Raw genomic sequence first — 25,208 nt, 5'->3', positions numbered from 1 at the left:
AATTTAAAATATATTATATTAGAAATTTGAAAGTGGTTAGAGATTTTATTTGGGGGATTATATGAATTTTTAGTACAAAAACAGATTAGATTATTTAAACATTGATTTACATTCTTTTTTTTCATTAATTTATAGTTAATTCCATGTACAATGAAACTTCCAGAGAGACAACCTGAGTTTTTCTTTTATTATTCACTATTGGGAAATGATGTTACAAATGAACCCTTCAATGACTTGATAAACCCGGATTTTGAGCCAGAGAGAGCATCTGTTCGAATACGTAGCAGTATTGAAGTACTTCGTATTTATCTTTCTTTACACTCTAAACTACAGGTAAGTGTTTCAGATTCATCTTATAAAGGATGTTTAACATATAGAGATGCTTGAATCTTTTATTTTTTTCCTACTGTTTTAATTCCAGCAACCTTTACTCACAGCAAGACTGTCAGGATTTTGTAGCATTTATAGATGAATAGGTTCTATTTTATATAGATTAGATTGCTACTTTGACTTGGTCTTCAAAGGTAGGGCAAATAATTTTGTGTCCGCATTATCCTGTTGTTCTTGTTATTTTCCTTCTGTTGTTAGCTGTTACTGAGGAATACTTAAGTTTTGGAAATGATTAAAGGGATTATTTTTCTTAAAAAAAATAAGACAGACAAAACTTGTTTTAGAAATTTTTAAATTTTCTCAATATTTAGTCATAATTATTTTTGTTAACCATTTTATTTTGCTCATAATATCTTTTCAGACCATTTATTGATTTATGGTAAGTAAATTATTATTCTTTTATAACAAAGAAACTAAATGGTAATAGAACCAAAAACAGAACCCATAGGTTACTTTCTTGTAAATTTATTCTCATTGAACTGTCAATATTTTAATTCACTGAAATAAGTATTTATTGCATCTCTTTTCTGTGTATGGTACTTTACACATGCAATGGAGATTACAGAAGAATATCAGATAGTCTCAGACATCAGTTTTCAGTATTATTGAAAAGATCAGGTACATCAGATAGTTTAAAGAATACAGTTAATTCTTTGTGATAAGTGATTGAGAAAAATCTTTTGGTACTATATGCCTACAAGATAAGAGAAATAGACATTATTTCCAGTTCTCAAAATCTCTAAAACTTCTTCAAAATTGAAATTATGTGCCAGAGCATAAACACTTTTATCTGTCTTCATGGTTAGGAACTCTTAAGAACCCAAAGTAGAAACATGAACTAGCAACAAAAAAGGATAAACCCTTTAGCACAATATATTTACTTAGAAGCCTCTTCCCACTTCTCACATTGTTATGACAAGCCCAACTCTATTGACCTTTCTCACCCACGCTAGCTTCTAATCTTTCCCTAGTGTCACTTAGATCTAAATGAGAGAAATGTTCTCAGGCTGCTCTGGCAGTGGAGAATGATGGTACTCCACGCCACAACAGAACTCTGCCAGAGAACAGAGCGATAGAGAGAACTGGAGTAGCACTTGTACATAGCTATGTGACATTTCATTAAACCTAAAAGAAAAGAGCACACTATCCAGATGAGGCCATTTCTTTTCTCCTAGAAGTCACTAAGGACAAATGCCTAAGTTGGCGAATCATATCTGAATTCCCCAGCATGGGAAGAGGCTGAGACATCATTGAGATCTATCTCCCAAATAATTTTCCATCAAAGAGGAGAGAGTTAGAAAGTAAACAGTAGGGGAAAATGAGAGGTTTCTGAAGTTAGAAAAGATTTAAGAAGAAAACCTAGAGATCTTGAGCATTAGAGATAAAAATAAACCAATAAAAAAGATAATTGTAATAGATAGAAAAATAGCTTCCATATCCTGAAAATTCCTTGATTTTCAGACTAGTGAAATGTCTTCATGCATCTATGAATAATTGCGAGATAAAGGAAAGTAAATCAACATTTGATAAGGCAGAGGACCTTTTAGATTAAGAAGAGTATAGAACTGCAACATACTGTTTCTGGATGGTTTAAAAGAGAAGAGTTTTTGAAAAGAAAAATTTATGTCCAGAGATAGTTTGCTGAATAGAAAAATTTGAATCCCTGGTGGCAAGTCTTAACTATAGAAACAAAAGAGAAAATAATTGATTAAAAATGCAAATACACAGAACTAATGGACACTCTGGAAAAAAAAGGAGAAACAAAAGCAATAACATTAAAAGAAAACATGATTTCCATAAAGGAAATTGAAGAAAGGAGATGTAGTAACAATTTAAATATTATAGGGTTCTCAGAAGAACATAGCAAGTTAAAAAATCTTACTACCATAATGTAGTATTGCTCAAATCTTTTGAACGTGGAACGTGGAACGTGGAACGTGGAAAACAAAAGTGCTAGTCACTTTTAACTTAGTCCACTCTTCCTTCAGAAAAAGATAAACCAATTCTGTTAGCTCCAAGATACATAGCAGTTGAATTATCTGATTTCATTGACAAAAATAAATTCTGCAAGCAACTAAGAAAAAAGACCTTCAAAAATAAAATAAAACAAAACTATTCTTGTTACCTACCAAAAACTGTAGGAAGCAATTTAATAATTTATTTCAGTGCATCAAACCAGGATGAAACATGTTGCAAACCTGAGCCTATCATTCATGAAAAAATATGGGTATTTTTAAAGAATGTGCTAAATATTCCTAGACAAGAGAAACAAAAGAATGATAAACAAATATAAAAATAACAAAATAACAAGAGACTTTTTTTAAAAATAGCTTTTTATTGACAGAATATATGTATGGGTAATTTTTCAACATTGTCCATTGCAATCACTTCTGTTCCAATTTTTCCCTTCCCTTCCTCCACCCTCTCTCCTAGATGGCAGTCAGTCTTATACATGTTAAACATGTTAAAGTATATCGTAAATACAATGTATGTGTACACATCCGTACAGTTTTCTTGTTGTACAAGAAAAATCTGATTCAGAAAGGTAAAAATAACCTGGGAAGAAAAACAAAAATGCAAGTAGTCCACATTCATTTCCTGTTATGGGCCAGAACTTTGAACTTGAAACAAGGATGCTTACACAGTACTAACTAAGTGGAATTGATGAGACAATGGTTATATAGTTTAGCATGGTGCTTAATAGTTCTCTAAGGTCAGTATGATTGATTTAATCTTACAACAAATAATGATTTCCTAGTGATATAATGATTATATACTCAGTATAGAGCATATAAGCTAGAAGCCTCAGCTAGCTTGATTTAGAGACAGAAAAGACAAAAGAACTGGAAGCAGGAGCTTAAGCTCTTGGAGTGAAGGCGAGAAAGATTCAATTTCACTTTCGGTCAGGCTCATGGTGGCAGCTTCTCTTTCATTTCTTCACTGAAACCAAGACTCTGGAAGACCTTTAAGAATGCTAACTAGGTCCCAGGAAAGGAGACAAGACTTTGAAAGAGACAATAAAGGATTTGGACTTTAACATCTGGCTGTTCTTGTGGTGATTATTTGGCTGAAAGGAAGGCTGCTCCCAGAGACCCCAAGAAAACTGAACCAGAGATCATTACAATTTCCCAGTATAACAAGAGATTCTTAAGAGATTTAATAATAAAAAAAATGATAAGTAGCACTTAACATATCTATTGTGTGCCTGGCACTGTATAAATTCTTAATACATATTAGCTTATTTGAACCTCACAGCAAATCTGGAGAATTAGGTTTTACAGTTGAAATTGAGATAGAGATAAGAAATTTTCTGTATTGGTGTCTGAGGCTAGACTTGAACTAAAATCTTAACTGATTACTGTGAAAAACTATCCACTACACCACCTAGCTCTCTAGTGCACACAAGGTATATGACAAGGATGAATGCAGAAGTGCTAGGTGCTATACTTGTGGGCAGCTGGGCCTTACCTCCTTCTCTCGAGCATCAATGCCCATCTGGACACAAACCAGCCATATTCCCCAAAGAGAGTCACAAGCCAGAAGAGATGAAATCAAGATGCTCTTTATTAGAAGCACTTTTCTCTGCCTTCCTCCCTCTACAATCTTGGTCCCTCCTTATATCCCCCTTTTCACTCCAAGGAAGTAAGCTTATGCTGCCCCGGGTCTCATATTAGTCAGGGGAACTACAATGTATACTTCCCTGTCTCCAAGCCAGCACAGATTTCCTGCCTGGGCCCAGGACCCCTGAGCCCTGTGTCAGAACAAACTTCTTGCCCAGGCCCTCTGGGCCCCGATACAGAAGTCAGAAGTAATGATGGAAAAACAGATGTGAAACATCATCCATTAAATCTAGTAGTGAATCAAGGTGTTTTGTTTTGGTTTGTCTTTTTTTTTTTTTTTTTTTTTTTTTTGGTTTTTTAATGTCACTAAATTTCATAATGGGAGGATGCATTAAAAATGAGAGGAGAGGAATAATAGAAAGGGAATTATGTAATATACCTTAATCAAGTCAGAGACTCATGATGAAGGGGAAATTGTATCTAAGGAAGAATATACTGTTAGAGATGAGACAAAGGGTCTAAGGGAGAGGTTGAAAAAGGGAAAGAAATCTTCCTTTGCTAGTGAGAGGAAGGATCCTGAAGAATCTCTAATAGGAAAAGAGAGATATATTCTATATAGGGAAATTGGGAATTTACAGTGGGTATAATTTACAGGGATTTGATTTGAGAGATTACTTGCCTTTTTTCAGGAAGGGGAATCAGAACTCTTGGGGATAAATGATACCCAGAGGACTAGAGACACCCCATGGGCCCAGGGAAGAGATTTTCAAATACATAGAGGGATATAGGGACATAGGAAGAGTCTTACCATGGGACAAAATATAATTTGCAAAAACTGGTATTTCTAAGAATGAGACACAACAAGAAAGGAACCAAAAGACAAGAAACAGTTGTCAATTTTACTTGTTTTACAGACTTTTTTGGTTTGGGATTTTTTCTCCTCTAATTTTTAATGTATTTTTATATATTTATAGATTTGTAAATTTTTTAAAAATGTATTTTGATTCTATTAATTCTTTAAGTATTTTAAGATATATTGATAGGAATAATTACCCCCCAAGAGCTATTTTGGTTGCATCCCCCAAATTTTATTGTGTTGTTTCTACAATTTGTCTATAAAAACAAGTAAAACTGAAAAGTATTTCTTTGAGAAGACCAATAAACTGATAACTCTTTAGCCAACCTGATTGAAAAGAAAAGAAAACCAAATCAATAAAGTAGCAAATGAAAAAGGTTTTGTTGTGAATTACAATAAAATCAGAAGAAATGAATAATCAGAACCTGTTATATAGTTATATGTTAATTAAACAGAACACAAAAAGTTAATTACTTTAAAAATCTAAAATGCCTAACCATTACCAAAGACTAAATAGATTTCTTGAGTAAATCCTATCTCAGCAAATGAAATAAAACTAGCTCTGAAGGGGCTACTGAAGTAGGAACATAGGGGATTCCTGTTTCTGATGAATTCAGTGGAATAATTCTATCAGACTTCAGGAATAATTAGTATACCAGAATAATTCTGTCAGATTTAAGAAACAATTAGTAACCATACTACATAAATTATTCTCAGATATTGAAGGGAAAAGGAACAAGCATTTATAAAGTGCTAATATGTTAGTGTGATAAGTCCTTTACAAGTTTATATCATTTGATTCTCACACAACCCTGTAAGGAAAGTGCTATTTTGAGATCCCTATTTTACAGTTGAGGGACTATAAGGTAGACAGAAATTAAGAGACTTGACTAGAGTTATACAGTGAGTTAGTGTCTAAGACAAGATTTGAACTTGTCTTGAACAAGTGCAGCATTATATATTATATCCACTGTGCCATCTCACACCTTACCAAATTCATTTTTTGAGAAAACTATTTTTCTAATATCTAACCCAGGGAAGGAAAAGATACAGTTCTATTTTTTGTACTATAGATCAATAGTATTAATGATTCATAGATTTTTAATAAAATTTATGGTAGACTACAGTAATTTTTCCAATAAACCACGAATCATGAATTTAGGAAAAAAGAGAATCTTCTGAGGGGAAGAGGAATCTTTGTATCAAATGTATCTCATCAGGTTTTGGGTCTTAAGATCTACAGACAGTGAACATATACACATATATATGCACGTACCAGAATGTCAAAAGGCATTGTCAATAGCTTGTGAATAATTCTCCACAGAAAATTTGCAAACTAAAGTGACTATCCTCTTTGACCAAGATCGCATTTGTAAGCTTATACCACAAAGAGGCCACTGTTAAGAAGTCAATCCCTATATTCACTGAAATAATGTATAGCATCACTTTTTTTTTTTTCCTGGTAGTAAAGAGTTGGAAATAAAGCAGATACTTATCAATTGAGGAATGATTAAATAAGTTATTGTACCATGAATGTGATGGAACATTCATAGAAGAAATGATGAATATTTTAAAGCGTAGCAAGATCTATGTGAACTGATACAGAGTGAAGTAAACAGACCAAATAAAACAGTATTACAATAATTACAACAATGTAAATGAGAAGCATAATAAAAAAGTGAATGATGCAAAATTATAAAGAACAAAGTTGTCTTAAGAGATATGAGATGACACCCCATAAGTGGTATATTATACATATTTTTGGATTTTTTTGGTCATGCTGATTTTTTTTCTTTTTTTTAAATTTATCTCTTAAAATGTACTATTTGTTTTAATGGGATGGTCCCCTGGAAAGGAGGAGAAAGGGATGCTGGAGGAAACTGATGGCATAAAAAAAATCAGTCAAACTTTAAAAAGAGGTGAATGAGACATTTCCCATATTATAAAATCTTTCTCGTTATTTCATAGTTAAGCTTCTATAATAAAATGGTAAATTTAATCATGCCAAAATATAGTACAAACAACAAACTTTTTAAAAAATTGAATATGTAATAAGTCTTTTTCTTCTCCTTCCCTTCTCCCCCAAAATATTTGTTTTATGTATACCATTGACTTGTGGTTTCTAAATTTGAATCAGAAATCTATTTAATCTGTTTTTATAATCTGACATTTTTTATTTTTTTCTGTTTGAAGAGAATGTTGCGTATTTTATTTTAGTTTTTGAACATTTATAATCCTGTAACATTTTTCATGTCAGTAGTACTTATTAATCAATGATTTTCACATATTGTATCAATAATATTTCTTATTTTTGTTCTAAAGATAAGTGCTTTAATTTTAGACTTTTTTGTGTATTCATTCAGTCATTTTTTTATAAGTCACAGTTGGTTATCTTTAAGATAGAACATTTAATTTTTAAAAAGATGTTACTTGTATCATAATATAGCTAGATTAGACCTATTCATTATAGTTATTTTGATTTTATTTTACTATTCTGTTTTCTTACAGTGGTAAGTCAAAGGCTGTATTTTAAGGAAAATTGCTGAACAGTTTATATTAGTGAAAAAACAGTTTAGCAAATCAGTACCTGAGACTTGATTTTTTTTAATGTGGGTGGAAAACTTTTTCTAAAAAGATAATATAAAATAAAATAATGAATTTGTTAATAATTTTATATGATTGCTAGTTTTTTCAAAATCACATGTATAGATCACTTTAAATTTAGTTATTTTTTGTTGCATGGCTCAGGAATTTATTACATTATATACCTGTTTTGAGGGAGTCCAACATTACTTTATGTTATACTTTATTTTTATGTTGTGTTTTACTTTTTTATATGTTATACTTTAATTTTTCTATTAAATGTAATATATTTTTAAGTGAGTTGTGGGGGGCAGGAAGGGAGAAGCGTTTTAAAGATTTATTTTAGAGAATTTTTCTTACATAAAAGATTCATCTTTGCTGTGGAGACCAATCACTTGGAAGCACAGAAATTCCACTTACTGGACTGTTGAAGAAAGGAAGTACAGACATCAACCAACGCCCTGTAGCAGTTGAAGGTGCTTTTACTCTTGATCCACCAAACAGGGCCAAACAAAAACTTCCACCTATTCCGTTAGAATTGGCACCTACTGTAGGAGTATCTGTGGCTTTACAAAGAGAAGGCATAAATACACAGGCTAGTATATTTATCTTTTTCTCTCTCATAATTTCACTTCCTCTTTCCCCATGCTTATAATGGACTTTTTTTATCACCTCCACCTCATAAAATTCCTTTTCCATCTGTGTGTACTTTAAGCACCATCTTCTATGTGAAATCTTTCCTTATTTCTCCCTCTTCCCCAACAGTTGCTCCTGCCCCCGCCTCCCAGACTATCTTGTAAGACTGTATTTATTATCTTCTTATTTATATTTTATACTTAGGTATGTATTTAATGTGTTTTCCATTTAGAATGTAAGTTCCTTTCAGAGATTATTTTATTCTTTCTGATTGTATTCTTAATGCCTAGAATAGTACCTAGTACATAGTAGATACTTTAAATCAATGCTTATTAATTTATTGATGCCTTCAATTATTTTGCTTAAAATATTTTTTATATATAAAAATTTAAATCAATTTGCTTTACCTTGCAATATAAACATGAGCCTGAAACTGTTCTAAGATGACTCTGATTGTGTTATTTCCTTTAAAATAATAATATATAACTTGAATTCTTGAAAAGATTGCATGATTCCTAACCCCAGATGACACCAGTTTATTTTGATAGGAGTTTTTCCCTCTGGGAATTCTCTTAATAAAATTGTCCTTTATTGGTTCCTCATTTTCAGTGATTTTGGCAGAAAAGAAAGCTTTCTCAGAAGAGAATATACTATATAAATTCTGGAAGCTTGGTTCATGGGAGTGAGTCTAGAATTAAGAAAAATTGAATCCACTTTAACACACATTCTTATAAAAAGGGCACAATTAGTGTTTTACAGTTACTAATACTGACCTATTAACAGACACTATATAAGCTATTATAGAATCCTAAATACATTGATAGGGGAGCTTGGTGGCTCAGTGGGTAGAGTACTGGGTTTGAAATCAAGAAAATTGATCTTTTGGAATTTAAATCCTGCTCCAGATGCTTATTAGCTGTGTGATCCTGGATAAAACATTTAACCCTATTTGCCTCAGTTTCTTTATCTGTAAAATGAGCTAGAGAAGTAAGCAGCAAACTTCCATATATCTGCCAAGAAAACTCCAAGTGAGGTTACAGAAAATTGGACAAGAATGAAAAATAACTCAATAACAACAAACAACAATATACACACACACACACACACACACACTAGCTGCATTGGCAGCTATCTTCCTTTAGCTGTTGGTTTTTTGCAGACTGATTAGTAAAGGCAGGAAAAGTAATATAAGAACTTGAGAAGATTGTGGGGGAAATAATAGAAAGAGAAGAGAAATAGAATTCAAGGAAAGAAAGTATAACTCTTTGAGCATTTTTTCCTTCTCTCACTTGATACCATTACAAAGATAATAACTCATTAATTCATGACCAAGGGTAATCTCCTTCCCAGAAGATCCCCTATGCGGTTCTATTAATTAAAGTATACAATTCTCATAAGTTATTTTTTCTTTCCCACTAGAAATCTTTGATCCTCTAGATATTAGAATCCTTTTTGTTTACAGTGTCCTGATGCCAGAGTTTCTAATAAATCACGAACAAAAATAATTTAGGAAGATCTAAAATGGGAAAAATAATTTAGGAAGAATCAGATTTTTAAAAGTAACATTTTAAAAAGTAATCTTAGATTTGCATGGATTTAAAGAAAAATAATTTTCAAATTATGCTTTCTCTATAAATTATTTAGCCTTTAGTTGAATTCAAAACCCAGTGTGAACAAGAGCACTCGAAGAAGAGAGTTTTAACTCCTATACAGGAGAAGCCGTTGGCTGAAGAGAAATCACCAACTCCTCAACCATCTATTCAGCTTCAGAATCGCCAATCACCACCTACTAAAGATGATGCAACAGAAAGTGAAGTAGAAAGTTTACAATATGACAAGGACATAAAAGGAAACCAAAAGGGTAACCTTTTTTTTTTTATTTATTAACTTTTCATTACATTTTCAAGTAATGTAACTTCTTTAGTAATTTCAGAAGCTTTTTATATGTCCAAAGTAAAAACTGCTTTTCATTTTAAAATAATTGAGAAATGAAAATAATAGCTGATTTAATCAATCTTCTAGGTGAAAAAAATTAATTCAACAGTATGAGCAAGGTGCTATATAGTATGAGCAACTTGTACATAAAAAGTGAATTTTTTCATTTGTTAAATAAAATTTGATTCGAGCCAAAAAAAAATATTTTGTGAATTATGAAGTAAGTCATTTTTGGAATCCCTATCTTCATACAGTTTTATGATGATAAAGGATCCTTCATGCCAAAATATTATCTTTTAAATAGCTTACATATTCCTATACTCTGATCATTAAATTGAGAGAAAGTGACTGAAACCCTAAGCCTGCATCTGATTTTGTAACCTTTTTCATTTGTTGGGATTCACTTTGAATCAAAAAATGTTTAAGCAATTAGTAAGTTTCAAATTGAGAGGCAGAATGAAGTCATCCTTGAAAACGAGAAGAGCTGACTTCAACTCCTATCCCTGACACTAACTGGTTGTGGCCTCAAACAAGAAACTATTGATGTTACAGGTAACTCTCTAAGACTTTTAAGTTGTAGAATTGCTTTTTTTCACCAGTAATTTTCTACACTGATGGATGTGGGCCAACATTTAAAAAAAAATTAGAATAATGCCTAACAACTTTCAAGAACTAAAGAAATTGTTTTGAAAGAATTATTTCCTACCTGTCCCCAGATGAGCCAAGCAATATGTTTTCATGGTATTTTTTAATATCTATAATGCATTCTAAAGATTTAAAAAAATTTTTTTTTAAACTTAATGTATAAAATCTACTTCTTACCATTGCTAGATACCTTTAAAGATTCAGACTGAATTAAAATATTTGTTAATGTGATATAAAGTAAATTATACTTTTTGTACATTGTAGCTTATAAAATATTTTCTTTGGTAATGGCAGACTGGATTAAGGTTAAACTTCTTTCTCTTCTTTTGGCAGGTGGGATAGTCAATTAAAATACTGAAGTAGGAGGTTAGAGATCTAGATTATTATTCAACTGAATCTTGACTAACCTTGCAACTGTCAACTTTGATTAAGTCTCTCAAATATTTTGGGATTTCTCTATCTTTTTTTTTGAAACTAGAATAGGAATATTCCTATTCCCTACTTAAGGATAAAGGAAGTGATTGTTTTGAAATGAATTGAACACCTTTGTGAGGCTTTTATTGAAATTTAAACTTTTGTTTTTGTGTTCGTCAGCCTTGAATTCTCCTCCATCAGTTTCTCAAGCTCATCTGGTGACATCTGGTGCTTCCGAGATTACTTCAGGACAAAAGATTGCTGTTCCAGCATCATCACATCATTTTTGCTTTTCAATAGATTTAAGGAGTATTCATGACCTAGACGTTGATTTTCCAGTCAATTGTATGTTAAGGTATGGTTTAATCTTGCGTTAGACACTTTTAAAAGGAGATGTGCCTCTTATTTTCTTTGGAGGGTTTGAGAAAGTAAAAAAGCATGAAATTTTTACTTTTAAAAATTTCTTTGTTTGAAAAAGGAGAACTCAAGATAATATTTTCTCTTCCATTTTTGGTATTAAATTGTTTAATTGATCAGAATTCTCTCTCTCTTTTTAATTAAACCTTTTCATTTTCAAACATATGCAAATATAATTTTCAACATTCACTCTTGCAAAACTTTGTGTTCCAAAATTTTTTCTCCCTCCTTTTTCCTGCATCCCCTCCCTTGGTGCAAGCGTCCAATATATGTTAAATTTGTATAGTTCTTCTATACATATTTCTACAATTATCATGCTGCACAAGAAGAATCAGATCAAAAAGGAAAAAATTGAGAAAGAAAACAAAATGCAAGCAAACAAAAAAAAAGTGAAAATACTATGTTGTGATCCTTACTCAGTTCCCACAGTTCTCATTCTGTGCTTAGATGGCCCTCTTCCAGAACAGAATTCTCAATATATTCTTCATAGAGCAGAAAAAAAATTACAAAACTAAGTAAATATGCAGGAAGCTTTCCTGTCATTGAATATTTCTTTTGTTCTATGATTAAGATATTATGGATCCAGCTGATTCTTCTTCAAATTTCAGCAGCATTTGGTTTCTAAAACCTTGCCTTGTTCTATGCAACTAGCAACTACTCCTGCTGCCTGAACAAGAACTTTTTGTCAGAGAGGAAATAAGAGTATTCAATTCAATTAAATAAGTATTTGTCAGATGCCTGTCAAATACAAAAGCATTTTGATAGGCACTGAAGATACAAAAGTGAGGAAACACAAAGAGTTGGTGTTTATTCTGGTATAGAAATGAACATAAATTTGATTCATTGCTGAAAGTGACCTGGACATGGTAGAGATCCTGAGAAAAGTCAGTTTAGAAACTAGGTACAGCATCATGAAAGAGGTAGCTCTTGAACTGGGATGTGAAGTTTCTGAAAAGGAAGATCACAGCAGGTGTGGATGTGGAGGGAGCATGTTTTAGGAAGAGATGATGGCCTGCATGGCTGCAGAAGTGGGGAGGCAATAGTCAGGCTGGGGAGCATGTGTGATCATCCTATGTGTCTGGAGCAGGAACTTAGTGAACTGAAGTAGAGTCGAAAGAAAAATCTGTCAGGCTCTGAGGATTTCAACTCAATCTTTTCTTCTATAGATGAAGAAACTGAAGCTCAGAAAGATAAAATGATTTGCCCAAAGTCATACATTGAGTGACAGAGTAGGAATTCTGTCCTTAAGTCTGTTGACTCCAAAATGTAGTCTTTCCATACATTATCCTTGCTATTCATGTTACCCACCTCCCTTGTTTGTAGCTTTGTAAATGATAACGCAATGGGCAGAGTAATGGGTATTTTTATACTATGGATAATGACAGAAGATTTTTGAGAGGGGGAATCTTCCTCAGAACTTTGCAATTAGAAGATTATTTTAGCAACTACAGTATGTAAAAGGATGGTTTGGTGGAGAAAAATAAAGTGTTTATATTGGACTAAATATTCACTGTGATTTCTTCCAGTTCTGCAATTCTATTACTGATTCTATTGATGATCTTGCTTTTTAAAATATGTTAATTCCATAGAGGCTAGATGTTAGGATTTTATCAGATATCTTTAATAGAAAATATTTGTAGATGGAATGCTAGATCTGGAGTCAGGAAGAGACTTAAGGACTCTGATCAGTATAATAACCTGCCAGGATTCCAGGGGACCAGTAATGAAGTAGTAGCTTATAGTAATAATTAATGTTTATAGAGCACCAACTATGTACTAAGCATTGTGCTAATCCCTCTACAAATATGATTTTTTATCTTCATAACAATCCTGTAAGGTAGGTGGTATTCTCTTTTTTGCAGATGAAGAAAATTGAGGTGGATATTTTAAATGACTTACCCAGGATCACATAACTAGAAAACATTTGAGGCCAAATTTAAACTTGGGTTTTCCTGATTTTGGGCCCACTGTTCTCTCTATTGGGCCACCTAGCTGTTTTACATTATATCCTCTCCCAGAAGAAGAGAGAGATTCGAGGCATCCCTGCTTAGAGAATGGTACAAATTAGATGAATTAATGAATGAAACTAAGAAATAGCAGCAGGAATGTAGGAGCATAACCAAGGAGAATGCTCTATAAGAAACTTGAGACTTCATGGGGGAAAGGAGGCAGGATAGTTAAGGGAAGAAGGCGACTTAGTGTCATATATTATAAAAGGATTAGGTATATCCTTTACCTTGAGAAATTATTTTTTGATAGAGTAGTGAGTACGGAAGCTAGAATAGATGTTAAAAATGGTGTGGATTTTTTAAATTTTGTAGGAATTTAGCCATGAAGTAAAGCTTGCAGGGAGAATCAAGGAAGGCTTTTGAGTGAGGAAGTCTGGTGTGATGGAAAGGGTGCAGGTTTAGTTGTTAGAAGATCTATTTTTAATTTTAGTTCTAACTAACAGTGTGACTGTCAATTAAAAGTAAATTCAATAGTGTGTAGTAATCACACAGAGATGAAACAAAATACAGCTGCCCTTCTTTACCAAGTAAAATACAAACTGCTTGGCTTGCCATTTAAGAACCTCCAAAATCTTTTAGCATTTTCCAAGCTTATTGCATGTTCTCCTTCAGTTATTTTCTATTCCAGCCAAACAAATATTTACTATAACTGGATTTTGTCCTACCCTTTCCTGCCTCCTTTGTGCAGGCTTGAATTTCTCTGACATTGGTGTGAAGGATATATTGGAGAGGGAAGAGGAAGAAGAACTGGTGAAGGAGACAGAAAAGGAGCAATTTGAGAGGTAGGAAGAGAGGGCAGTGTCAAGGAGACTAAGGGGAGGAGAGTATTAAGAAGTGGGATATGTTCTACAGTGTTATCTTCTGTGGAGAAATTAAGGAAGATGAAGACTGGAAGAAAAGGCCATTCAATTTGTCAGTAAGGTCATCAGTGATTTTGAAGGGAATAGTGTCAGTCTAGTTTTTGTCCTCAGCAATCTACTGATGGGACTTTGAGGATTGTATGGGTGGTGGAAAAGTATGGACAGAGTATACATAATATAGATTATTCTTTTACTTAATTTTTCTTGGCCTTATCTTTCAGATGAGTGAGTTGGGATATAAGATCTCCAAGGTCCCTTCCAGCTCTAGCATTCTATGATTTATGGCTTATGTTACTTGGTGAGCTAATCACCTGAAAGTGGTAAGCATGTTCATTAATTGACTTGGAATTAAAATTAGGATATTATCTAGTATTCTTCACTCCATAAGAGTGTGTACTGCCTGTAGAAGTTAATTCATTCAAAAGCATTTGCTAAATGCCCATTATGTTATGGAATGCTCTGCTGGGTTCTGGGGAAGATTACCTTCAATTGAAGAAAAATCACAGGCACAGATTTTATTTATAATATATAATATTATATGATTAGGGAATATATTTCCCTAATACATTATAATTTGTTTTTTCAAAACAAAGTGTGTCTCAGGTACAAAGATGAAGTTTGTCACATACTGATGGTATTGGAAAAGAATACATGAAGCAAGTGGCATTATTACATTAAATAATAGAAAGAAATTCTTCAGGTAAAGAAAGGAGGGAAGACATTTTAGACAAAAATATTGTGATCTTATCTGTTTAGGCATAGTATATTTGGGGAAGAAAGCATTAAATTTGGTTGTAAAACACATGGTGTATGGCAGTTTAGCAATATGAAATTAAATTTAAAAGGCTGTATGGTAGAAGGTTAGTGCCTTGAACACAAATAGGATTATTGGTAGGGAATGTTGTTTAGAGGAAGTAGGTGCTTTAAATTGAAGTTATGAAATGAGATCTAATTTTTCCATGAAAATTATGTTATAATACAATGCTATATAATTTCTTTCTTTCTTTTTTTTTTTTTTTTTTGGAGGGACTATTTTCCTATTGGAAATTTGGTGGTTCAGCATTTTATAAAAATGGCAATAAATTCCCTTCCACAAATATATCAGAATTTATATGTCATCAGAGTTCTATTTTCAGAGAAACTACTTTGCTCAAAATGCTTTAAAAGAACCAATTTGCCAGCCACACTAGAAAACACTCTCATCACATTACAGTTATACCACCAAATCCCCTTCCATACTCTCATTCCTTTATTCTATTTAAGTGTCCTCATTTTTCTTATTTTTGTCAGAGCCTTTGGGTTTCTTTTTAGTATTGTCCTGGAGTTGAAAGATCATGGGCCAGACTGAGTCTTTGGTTATGATATAGAGGGAAAAGAGACATGGATCCTATTAATGTGGGCTCCAGAAAGAGGCTGATATTTTAAAAGCGTTATTCTATTGCATGCCTTTTCTAAGTGTCAGAAGAGAATATAAAAGACTTGAGGGCTATAAATGTACACGGTCAAAAGTAGACTTTTTAAAGCTATGAGTTGGTCTCTTAATATTAAAAAATAAAGCCTTTTGGTCTAACTACCCTTTAAGCTATCCTTTTCTTTTCTCCCTTTCAAACTTGTGGAAAGGTATAAACTTACTGCTTCTTCTTTATTACATTAATTTTCAATCTCTTATATTTTAGTTTCCAGTTCTACTATTTGCTAAAGCCATTCTTTTCAGAATCACTTAATAACAACCTATTATCCTCTTCATCGTCCTAGACTTCCACTGATTCCCATATCTTGTATTGTTATCTGTGCTCTTTCTAACAGTTACTTGTTAAGTAGCTTCTCTGACACACTTTTCCTGCTGCTTGTATAATTGTTCCCTCTTGGTTTTCTTCATTGTATTCTCTTTTCCTACCTTCAAGTGGAAACATTTATCAACTTTTGTCCTTTTTTTTTTTTTTTTTAAAACAAATTACCCTTATCTATATTCCATGTAAAACCTCTTACAAGTTCCAGGCTTGTGAAGGGTCTCAACTTCTTTATCTGAATCATAGATTTAGAACTGGAAGGGAATTTAGAAGCCATTTCTTACCTCAGTATTTTTAGTCCTATCGTGCTATTCTAGATTTTTTTTTTTTAATCATGATTAATTCTTTCTTTGCCGTATCCTCCACATCCAATTTGTTTCTGGGTCCATTTTTTTCTACCGCTGTAGTATAATTCCCCAAGCCTCTCTGTGTTTTTATTCTTTCTGCCCTGACTTTAAAAATTCGCATATTCCAATATCCCTCTCTTAGACCATTGTAATTGCCTTCTAGCTGGTTTTCTCATAACCAGTCTTTTTACTTATTTGCAAAGTCAAAAGATTGAACTAGACCTACTTAGGTCTCTTCTATAGTTTTAAATAAAAACTTAAAACTTATTTATGATTATATTGAAAAAATGCATTTTGGGGTTTTTGGAGAGGGATACTGCATTCGGTACAATGGGAATGCAGAATATTCTCGTTATATGTAATTATGTAATTACATTTTTTTCTTGGTTTCTGTAAAATTAAGCAAAGTACCATTTATCAACAAGCGGGTTAAAGACCACTAAGAAAAGATTGTGCTTTTATGAAATATTTGAATCAAAATGGTTGTGAAGTATATGTTTATTGACATTTTAAGACAGAGAATGTTTAGTAAGCAGAGTGATACAGTAGAAAGAGCTCTGGATTTGGAATCAAAGTAACTGGGCTCAAATCCTTAAAATGCTGTGTTAAGATACTTGAATATTTTACAAGATCTTAGCAAAGATTTTTTAGCTCTTTTTTAAACCAAGGATTTGGAGTGATTTTTCTTTTAACAACTTGTCTCTAGGACAGGGATTCTTAATCTTGAGCCTATGAACTTGTTTTTAAAAATATTTTCATATCTTTTAAAAATGTAATTAGTTGGTTTTAAAAATTCTATATATTTTATTTTATGCATCAAAAAACCATTATTCTGAGAAGGCTTCATCATGATTCCCAAGGAGATAATGATAAGGGGGAAAAAAGGTTAACCTCAGCTTTAGGATACAAATAACTAATATATCACTACCACCACCCCTTTTTTTTTTTTTTTTTTTTTTTTTTTGGTAAAACTTTTTATTGATATGTTCTGTTTTTTTAAAATCACTGTTCTTATTCTAAGTATTCCTTCCTCAGCCTCTCCCAAAGAACTATTCCATTTGACAAACATTTTTTAGAGAGACTAAAAAAAGATTAACACAACTGATTGATACATTGGAAAAGTCTGAAAACATGGCTCTTCTCCTTTGTGGAGTAGGTTTGGGAGTATCTTTTTATCTCTATACTAGTCTTTGACTTTTTAAGTTTTTGTTCTGTTAATTTGCTTTTTTGGCATACTGTTCTTTCATTTACATTGCTGTAGTTAATATGTATGTTTTTTACCTTGGCTCTGTGTACTTTACTCTCATCAATTTATGTAGCTCTTTCCATGATTCTCTGTATTCACGATATAACACAATAATATTCCATTACATTGATTTACTACCATTTGTTTAGTCACATCACAATAGATTGGCATCTACTCTGTTTCTAATTCTTACAATAACATTCCATTACATTGATTTACTACCATTTGTTTAGTCACATCACAATAGATTGGCATCTACTCTGTTTCTAATTCTTAGCTATCATAAAAAGTGCTGCTATGAATATTTTGGAGTTTTTGAAGAGCTCTCTTCTTATTGATGTCTTCTTTGTAATGGAGTCTCTAGTTGAAAGGATATCCACATTATAGTCACTTAATTTGCATAATTCCTAATTGTTTTCCAAATTGGTTGTATGTCTCACATCTACATCAACAATTTATTAGTGTGCTGCTTCTTTACCATCCCATCCTCATGTAGTCTATTACCATTTTTTGGTCATTTTCGTTGATTTACAAGATATAGGATAAAACCTCAATACTTTCTTTTAATTGCATTTCTCTTATTACCAATGATTTTGAGCATTTTTTGTGTGTGATTTTGAATGTGTTGTGGTCCTCTTGAGATATATTTGTATCCTTTGACTGTTAACTTTTGGGGAGTGGCTATTTTACACGTACATATGCACACTTTTTATATATCTTAGATAACAAATCCTTATCAGAACAGTTTGTAACAGAAAATCTTTTCTCATTTGACTACTTCCTTTATCTTAGATGCATTAATTTTATTTATGCAAAAGCAAAATCTCAGAGATTTTGTCATTTGTGATTGCTTTTGTCTTTTGTTTAGTTAAGAATGTACTCTTCATAGCTGTGAAAGCATATTATGTTTTTCTTCTAATTCTTTTTATAGCATGCTCTTTAATATTATGTTAACTAATATTAATATTAATCCCATACTTTTAACTGTATTGTAAAAAATGTCATAAGTTGCTCGAGCCTAATTTTTGCAAGACTGCTTTCCAGTTTTTCTACCAGGTTTTATGAAATAGAGAATTTTTTCCTAGCAAAGTTATGTTTTCCTTTTTATCAAAAACTGTTAATTGAGTTCTATTGTTAATGAATCTCTCTTGTTTATTCTATTCCATTTATCTGTTTCTCTATTTTATAAACAAATATACTGTTGATGATTTCTTTTTTTATAATATCATCCGAGACATAGAAATGCTATACCCCCCTTCATAACCTACTTTTTATCATTTCTATTGATATTCTAGGTCTTTTGTTTTTTCAAATGAATTTTGTTATTTTTATCATGTTCTGTAAAGAATTCCCTTGCTAATTTCATTGGTATAGCATTAAGAGAATAAATTAATTTTGGTAGTGTTGTCATTTTTATTTTACTGGCACAGGCTAATCATGAGAAATGAATATTCCTCCAACTATTTGAATTGTTTTTTATTTCGTTAAAGAGTACTTTTTAATTGAATCTATACAAATCTTTTGTATACTTTAGGAGGTTGATCCCCAAATATTTTATGCATTTTACAAGTATTTGTAATGGGATTTCTTAAAAAAAAATTTTTTTTTTGTATTTTGTTATGTTGAAATGCGGTTGATTTTTTTCAAGATTTATTTTATAACCCACAATTTTGCTGAAGCCATTAGTTATCTCAATATTTTTGCTGATTGCCTGGAGTTTTCCAAGTACAGGCTTATCTCCTCTTTATTTGTATTTTTTCCCCTTTAATTCCTTTCGCTTGTTTTATTGCTATTGCCAGCATTTCCAGAAATATATCAAACGATAATGAGGAGAGTAATCCTTGCTTTATTTCTGTATTTATTGGAAAAGTTTCTAGTGTATCCCTAGTTGAGAAGAATTGCTTGCTTTTGGTTTTAGAAAGATGGTTTTTATGATTTTTTTAAAGTTTCAAAATACCCACAATTGGTATTTGTTTTTTTTGTTTTTTTTTTTTAGCATAAAGCAGTATTGTATTTTTCCAAAGGCAATTTTTCTGCATTTGTTGAGATGATTTTGTGGTTTGATATGGTTTGGGGTTTTTTATGCTTAATTTTGTTTGTTATTTTCTTAATGTTGAACTATCCTTTCATACCTGTTAAAAATCCCACATGATCATATGAATGCATCCTTTGATATCTGTTAAAAAATCCCACCTAATCATAATGAATGATTATGATAAATTTCTGTGGTCTGTTTTCTAGGCTTCCCCCTTTCTCCCCATCCCCCTCCCCCGAGACAATTGGGTTAAGTGACTTGCCCAGGGTCACACAACTAGAAATATTAAGTCTCTGAGACAAGATTTGAACTTAGGTCCTTCTGACTTTAGGACTGGTGCTCTATTGACTGTGCCACCTAGCTGCCCTAGGCTTTTTAATAAAGTTTTAAAACCAATATTTATCAATGATATTGACTATAGTTTTCTTTCTTTTTTCTTCCCATGGCTTAAGTATTGGAGACTGTATTTGTCTCATAAAAAGATTCTGGTAGATTGCTTTCTTTATTCGTTTTTAAGAATAATTTGTGAAATGTGAATTTTTTTTTTTTGCATGGTCTAGATTTCTTTTTAAGAATAATAAAAGCTTTTTATTTTTCAAAATACATGCAAAGAACGTTTCCAACATTCACCCTTGCACAGCCTTGTGTTCTAAATTTTTCTCCCTCCCAACCATCTCCCTAGACTGCAAATAATCCAATATAAGTTAAACATATGCAATTCTTCTAAACATATTTCCACTTTTATCATGCTGCACAAGAAAAATCAGATCAAAAAGGGAAAAAAGTGAGAAAAAAAAGCAAGCAAGCATGCAATAACAACAACAAAACAAAATACAATTTGTAATCCACATTCAATTCTGACAGCCTTTCTCTGGGTGCAGATGGCTCTCTTCATCATAAGTCTATTGGAATTGGCCTGAATCACCTTATTGATGAAAAGAGCCATGTTCATCACAGTTGAACATCATGTTATCTTCTTGTTGCTATGTACAGTGTTCTTTTGGTTCTACTCACTTCACTTAGCATCAGTTCATGTAAGTCTCTCCAGGTTTTTCTGAAATCATCCTGCTGATCATTTCTTATAGAATAATAATATTTCATAACATTCATATACCATAATTAATTCAGCTATTCCTTTTTTTTTTTTTTTTTGCTTTATCTTATTTTTGCTTTGTCAGCTATCATGTATTTACTATTATATGCATGGTAAAGTTTTCCCATCTCAATTTTATTTTGTGTATGTTTTTGTTTTTTAAATGTGTTTCTTATAAGAAAGAAGCAGGGTGTTTTTTGTTTTTGTTTTTTGGTGAGGTAATGGGGGTTGAGTGACTTGTCAAGGGTCCCACTATTAGTAAGTGTCAAGTGTCTATGACCAGATTTGAATTCACATTCTCCTGACTCCAGGGTCTGTTCTCTATCCACTGAGCTATTTAGCTGTCCCAGGGCTTTGTTTTCTTATCTAGTTTGTCCTCTTTGATATTATTGGATTTGTTAATCCATTCATATATAAAGTTCCTCCCTCTGTCTCTATAATGTTTTTATTCAAGTTGTGGTGCTCCTCCCTCCCCCCATTTGCTGTAAGCATAGTAATAAGATCTTTCAGTTACCATCTTTCTTTAAATTGATTCTGTTGCCACTGTCACTTTCTCTTCCTCTCTTTTGTTATCCCTTTCTCTCTAGAGTTTTGCTTCTTAGTTTCTTTTTCTTTCTTGCTTGTATATAGTTATGATTGACCTCAATTAAACAAGTAGATTTCTCTTTCCCCTCCTTCCCTTCAGCTAGTCTTACTCATTTTTTAAAATTCATTTTTGTGCCTCTTTCCAAAAATGATTTTTCTCATTCTCTTTAATAATAGTCCTCCTTTTTGTCTACTTTATAGCCTCATTCTCTAATCCTTGACTCCAATAATTATATGATTTTCCTTTTCCCTATATTCTTTATTCATTCAAAGGTATCAGTTCTAGAATCTTCACTATGGTGGTTTCTTCCACTATATCCTAGAATTTGTTCTGAGGATTCCCTGATTCCTCTTTTTCATAGTGTCTGAGAAAACACTATCTCAGGGTAAGAGTCTCTGTATTTATTCAAAGATGTTTGAACTAATTTATGGGATCTGGATGCTATATTTCCTTTTGTTATTGCTTTTTGTGTTGATTTATCTTCAACATTTTTGACTTTTCTTTTTCCTAAAATCTTTGATAATTTAATTTTTCTCTCTTTTTTTTCTCTATCAGTCACATGCTGACTCCCTCTTTAATTGTGAGATGGTCTCAGAATATCTCAACATCTTCTTATTATGGGTAATGCACAGTTTACTAGCGTAGGTCTTTGCCCTAACTGGGACACTTTCAAGTGGTCAAAAGCAGCTTCCCCACTGGAAATTTTTTTTTCAGTCTTAGTTGAATGCTGCACACTGCCTTTCCTCCCTGCAACACATACACTGTTTCTTTTCTAGGTGTCCTGACCGAATCCCTCTGTTCCTTGGTTCTTTGACCTAATGAGGGCAGTTTAGAGCTATGTAATGCTGTTTTCCCATCTACTTTTCTATCCCCACCCCATCACTGGCTCTGATGATATTACATTGTTGATGCTTTCAATTTACTAGTGCTAGGGGGTTGTCCTCCCTGGACCAGCAGTTTAGAATTCTGCAGCAATGTTGTTGAATTTCTGAATAGTGGGTGTGATTGAGAGAGAGACTGAAGAATTGATAAAAATTATTCCCTGGGCCATCTACACCAGAGAGAGGACTTTGGGAACTGAGTGTGGATCACAATATAGCAAATAACATTCTTTGTTGTGGTTTGCTTGCATTTTGTTTTCTTTCTCACTTTTTTTCCTTTTTGATCTGATTTTTCTTGTGTAGCAAGATAATTGTATAACTATGTATACATATGTTGGATATAACATATATTTTAACATATTTAATATATATTGGATTACTTGCCATCTAGGGGAGAAAAGATGGGGGGGAAAGAGGGAAAAATTTGGGACACAGGGTTTTGCAAGGGTCAATGTTGAAAAATTATCCATGCATATGTTTTGAAAATAAAAAGCTTTAATTAAAAAAAAAAAATTATTTCCTGGGGCAGGCTGAAAGAAGGCTCTGATAATCCAGATCAGTTTAGTTCTGTGATACTACCACCTTCCAGAGGGTAATCCAATCAGAAATCCAAGCTATATTAAGTTAATTGAAATCCAAGTTAATTGAAGTTACATTTTTGCTATAAAATAACTTATAGAGGCAGGTAGGTGGCGCAGTGGGTGTAGTACCTTGTTTCCCTGATAATAAGACACTGTCTTATTAAATTTTTTAGACAGAAAAACACCAGAGGGCTTATTTTCAGGGGAGGACTTATTTTAATGAACATTGACAGCAATTTTAATAAACAGGTAAATGTGAACAAAAAAAAGTACCTTTATTCAATAATGATCATGTCATCTTCTTCAACAACATCATCATAAGTGTCCATACCCTGAATTCCGTCCTGGATGTCTTGCGCCTCTATTTCTTTCAGAAGAAGTGGACCCAATTTGTCATGTCCAGCAATATAGCTCTTTTTAAATGAACCTGTCTTGTCCAGGTAATCTGCTCATAGTGCCTTGGCGACACAGCTGTCAGTAATTTTATCCCATGACTTCTTCACCCAAGTCACGACTTCTTGCAGACAGGGCTTCACAAAGTTTCCATGCTGATTTCTTTCCATTCTATTTTCAATGTAGTCATTGACTTCCATGCGCAAATGGTCCTTGAATGACTTGTTTATTGCAATATCAAGGGTCTGGAGATAGGCAGTCATTCTTGCAGGAATCATTACTTGATCTATTCTTCTCTCTGCAATGAAAGTCCTTCATTTCTTTAGCATGGTGAGAGCTGGCTGAGTTCTTCTTTTATCCTCCATCATGCCCCCTCACTCCCACTTACATACTGGGTTTTTATGTTGTCCTGCCTCAGCTCTCCTCCATGGCACTGATCTCAATGGCGCCAGCAAGCAAATCACTGGGGAAGAACAGGATGACGCACTCACTGCTGCAGCTCTGATTGGATGCAGCTCGGAGCGTGGCGTGCTTTTCACCCGGGGGGGGAGTTGGGGGGGGAAGGAAGAGGGGGATGATGCATACAGAGGGTACCGTAATGTAGTGTGTAGTGCAGGGGATCATCTTCACTACAGTCGCAATCTCAATAGGGCTTATTTTCGGGGGAGGGGCTTATTTTAGAGAAGTCTTACACAGTAAGGGGAGGGCTTATTTTCGGGATAGGTCTTATTATCGGGAAAACACAGTACCAGCCCTGAAGTCAGGAGGACCTGAGTTCAAATTTGGCCTCAGATACTTAATACTTTGCTGGCTGTGTAACCCTGGGCAAGTCACTTAACCCTAATTGCCTCAGGGGAAAAAAAAAAAAAAAAGATTTAAAATAACTTATGGCCCATGGCTTCTCTACTGGCCTCCTTTGGGTCATTCAACCATGGCACACCTCATGGTCTCTTTCCCTTACCTCCCATCCCCCAATGCTACATGCTATGTCTCCTAACAACCCCACTATGTTCCTGGCCTCACTTCTTCTCCTTATAGCTAGCTAACTCTTTGGGACTGCTAAGTCCCTTTTAGGATTTGGCTTGACAGCTAAGGATATGGCCCAATCTCATGAGGTATTTCCTTTCTTCTGGTAAATGGCAAGTGCCACTAGGGAATTTGCCCTTTCCATTATTAATTATTAAAACCCCTTTCTATACTCTCCCTAACCTATTTCATATTTACCATTCCTGGTGTCTACTATACCTCTGATTTTATCTGTAACCTATTCCCCTAAATGAACCTACCTTTTGCCAGAGAGAATGGCCATTATGAATTTTTCACATGACCTGACCTCATCATTTGGTGTCTGTCATCTGGGTGTCTACATCAGCTATATCAGCTACATCACTGATACTATGAGATTATAGCCCATTACTTTTTTTTATTATTACTATTTTTAAAAAATAATTTTTTATTTTCAAAACATATGCAAAGATAGTTTTCAACATTCACCCTTGCAAAGCCTTGTGTTTCGACTTTTTTTTCCTTCTCTTCCCTTCATCCCTTCCCCTAGACAGCAGGCAATCTAATATATGTTAAACACATACAATTCTTCTATACATATTTCCACAATTATTTTGTTGCACAAGAAAAATCAGATCAAAAAGGAAACAAAAATGAGAAAGAAAACAAAAATCAAGCAAACAACAACAAAAAAGGTGAAAATACTGTGTTGTGAAAACACTCAGTCCCCACAACCCTCTCTCTGGATGTAGAAGGCTCTCTTCATCACAAGTCTATTAGAATTGGCCTGAATCACCTCATTGTTGAAAAGAGCCACGTCAATCAGAGTTGATCATCACAGAATCTTATTATTGTGTACAATGCTCTCTTGTTCTACTCACTTCACTCAGCATCAGTTCATGTAAGTTTCTCCAGGTCTTTCTGAAATCATCTTGCTCATTGTTTC

The 25,208-nt window shown here is 33.1% G+C and overlaps 1 protein-coding gene across 1 annotated transcript in view; it reads left to right on the top strand.

Moving 5' to 3' along the window:
* Positions 1 to 25,208, top strand: part of CEP120 (centrosomal protein 120) — a 101,157-nt gene that overhangs the window by 28,419 nt on the left and 47,530 nt on the right. Inside the window, exons 6-9 of the mRNA XM_051998037.1 lie at positions 136 to 333; positions 7,757 to 7,984; positions 9,670 to 9,886; positions 11,200 to 11,374. Coding sequence (XP_051853997.1) covers positions 136 to 333; positions 7,757 to 7,984; positions 9,670 to 9,886; positions 11,200 to 11,374 — 818 coding nt within the window. The remainder of the gene's footprint in view (positions 1 to 135; positions 334 to 7,756; positions 7,985 to 9,669; positions 9,887 to 11,199; positions 11,375 to 25,208) is intronic.

Source organism: Antechinus flavipes, chromosome 1 (genome assembly GCF_016432865.1).
Source record: "Antechinus flavipes isolate AdamAnt ecotype Samford, QLD, Australia chromosome 1, AdamAnt_v2, whole genome shotgun sequence".
Classification (NCBI taxonomy): Eukaryota; Metazoa; Chordata; class Mammalia; order Dasyuromorphia; family Dasyuridae; genus Antechinus; species Antechinus flavipes.
This window is presented reverse-complemented; position numbering and strand designations above follow the sequence as displayed.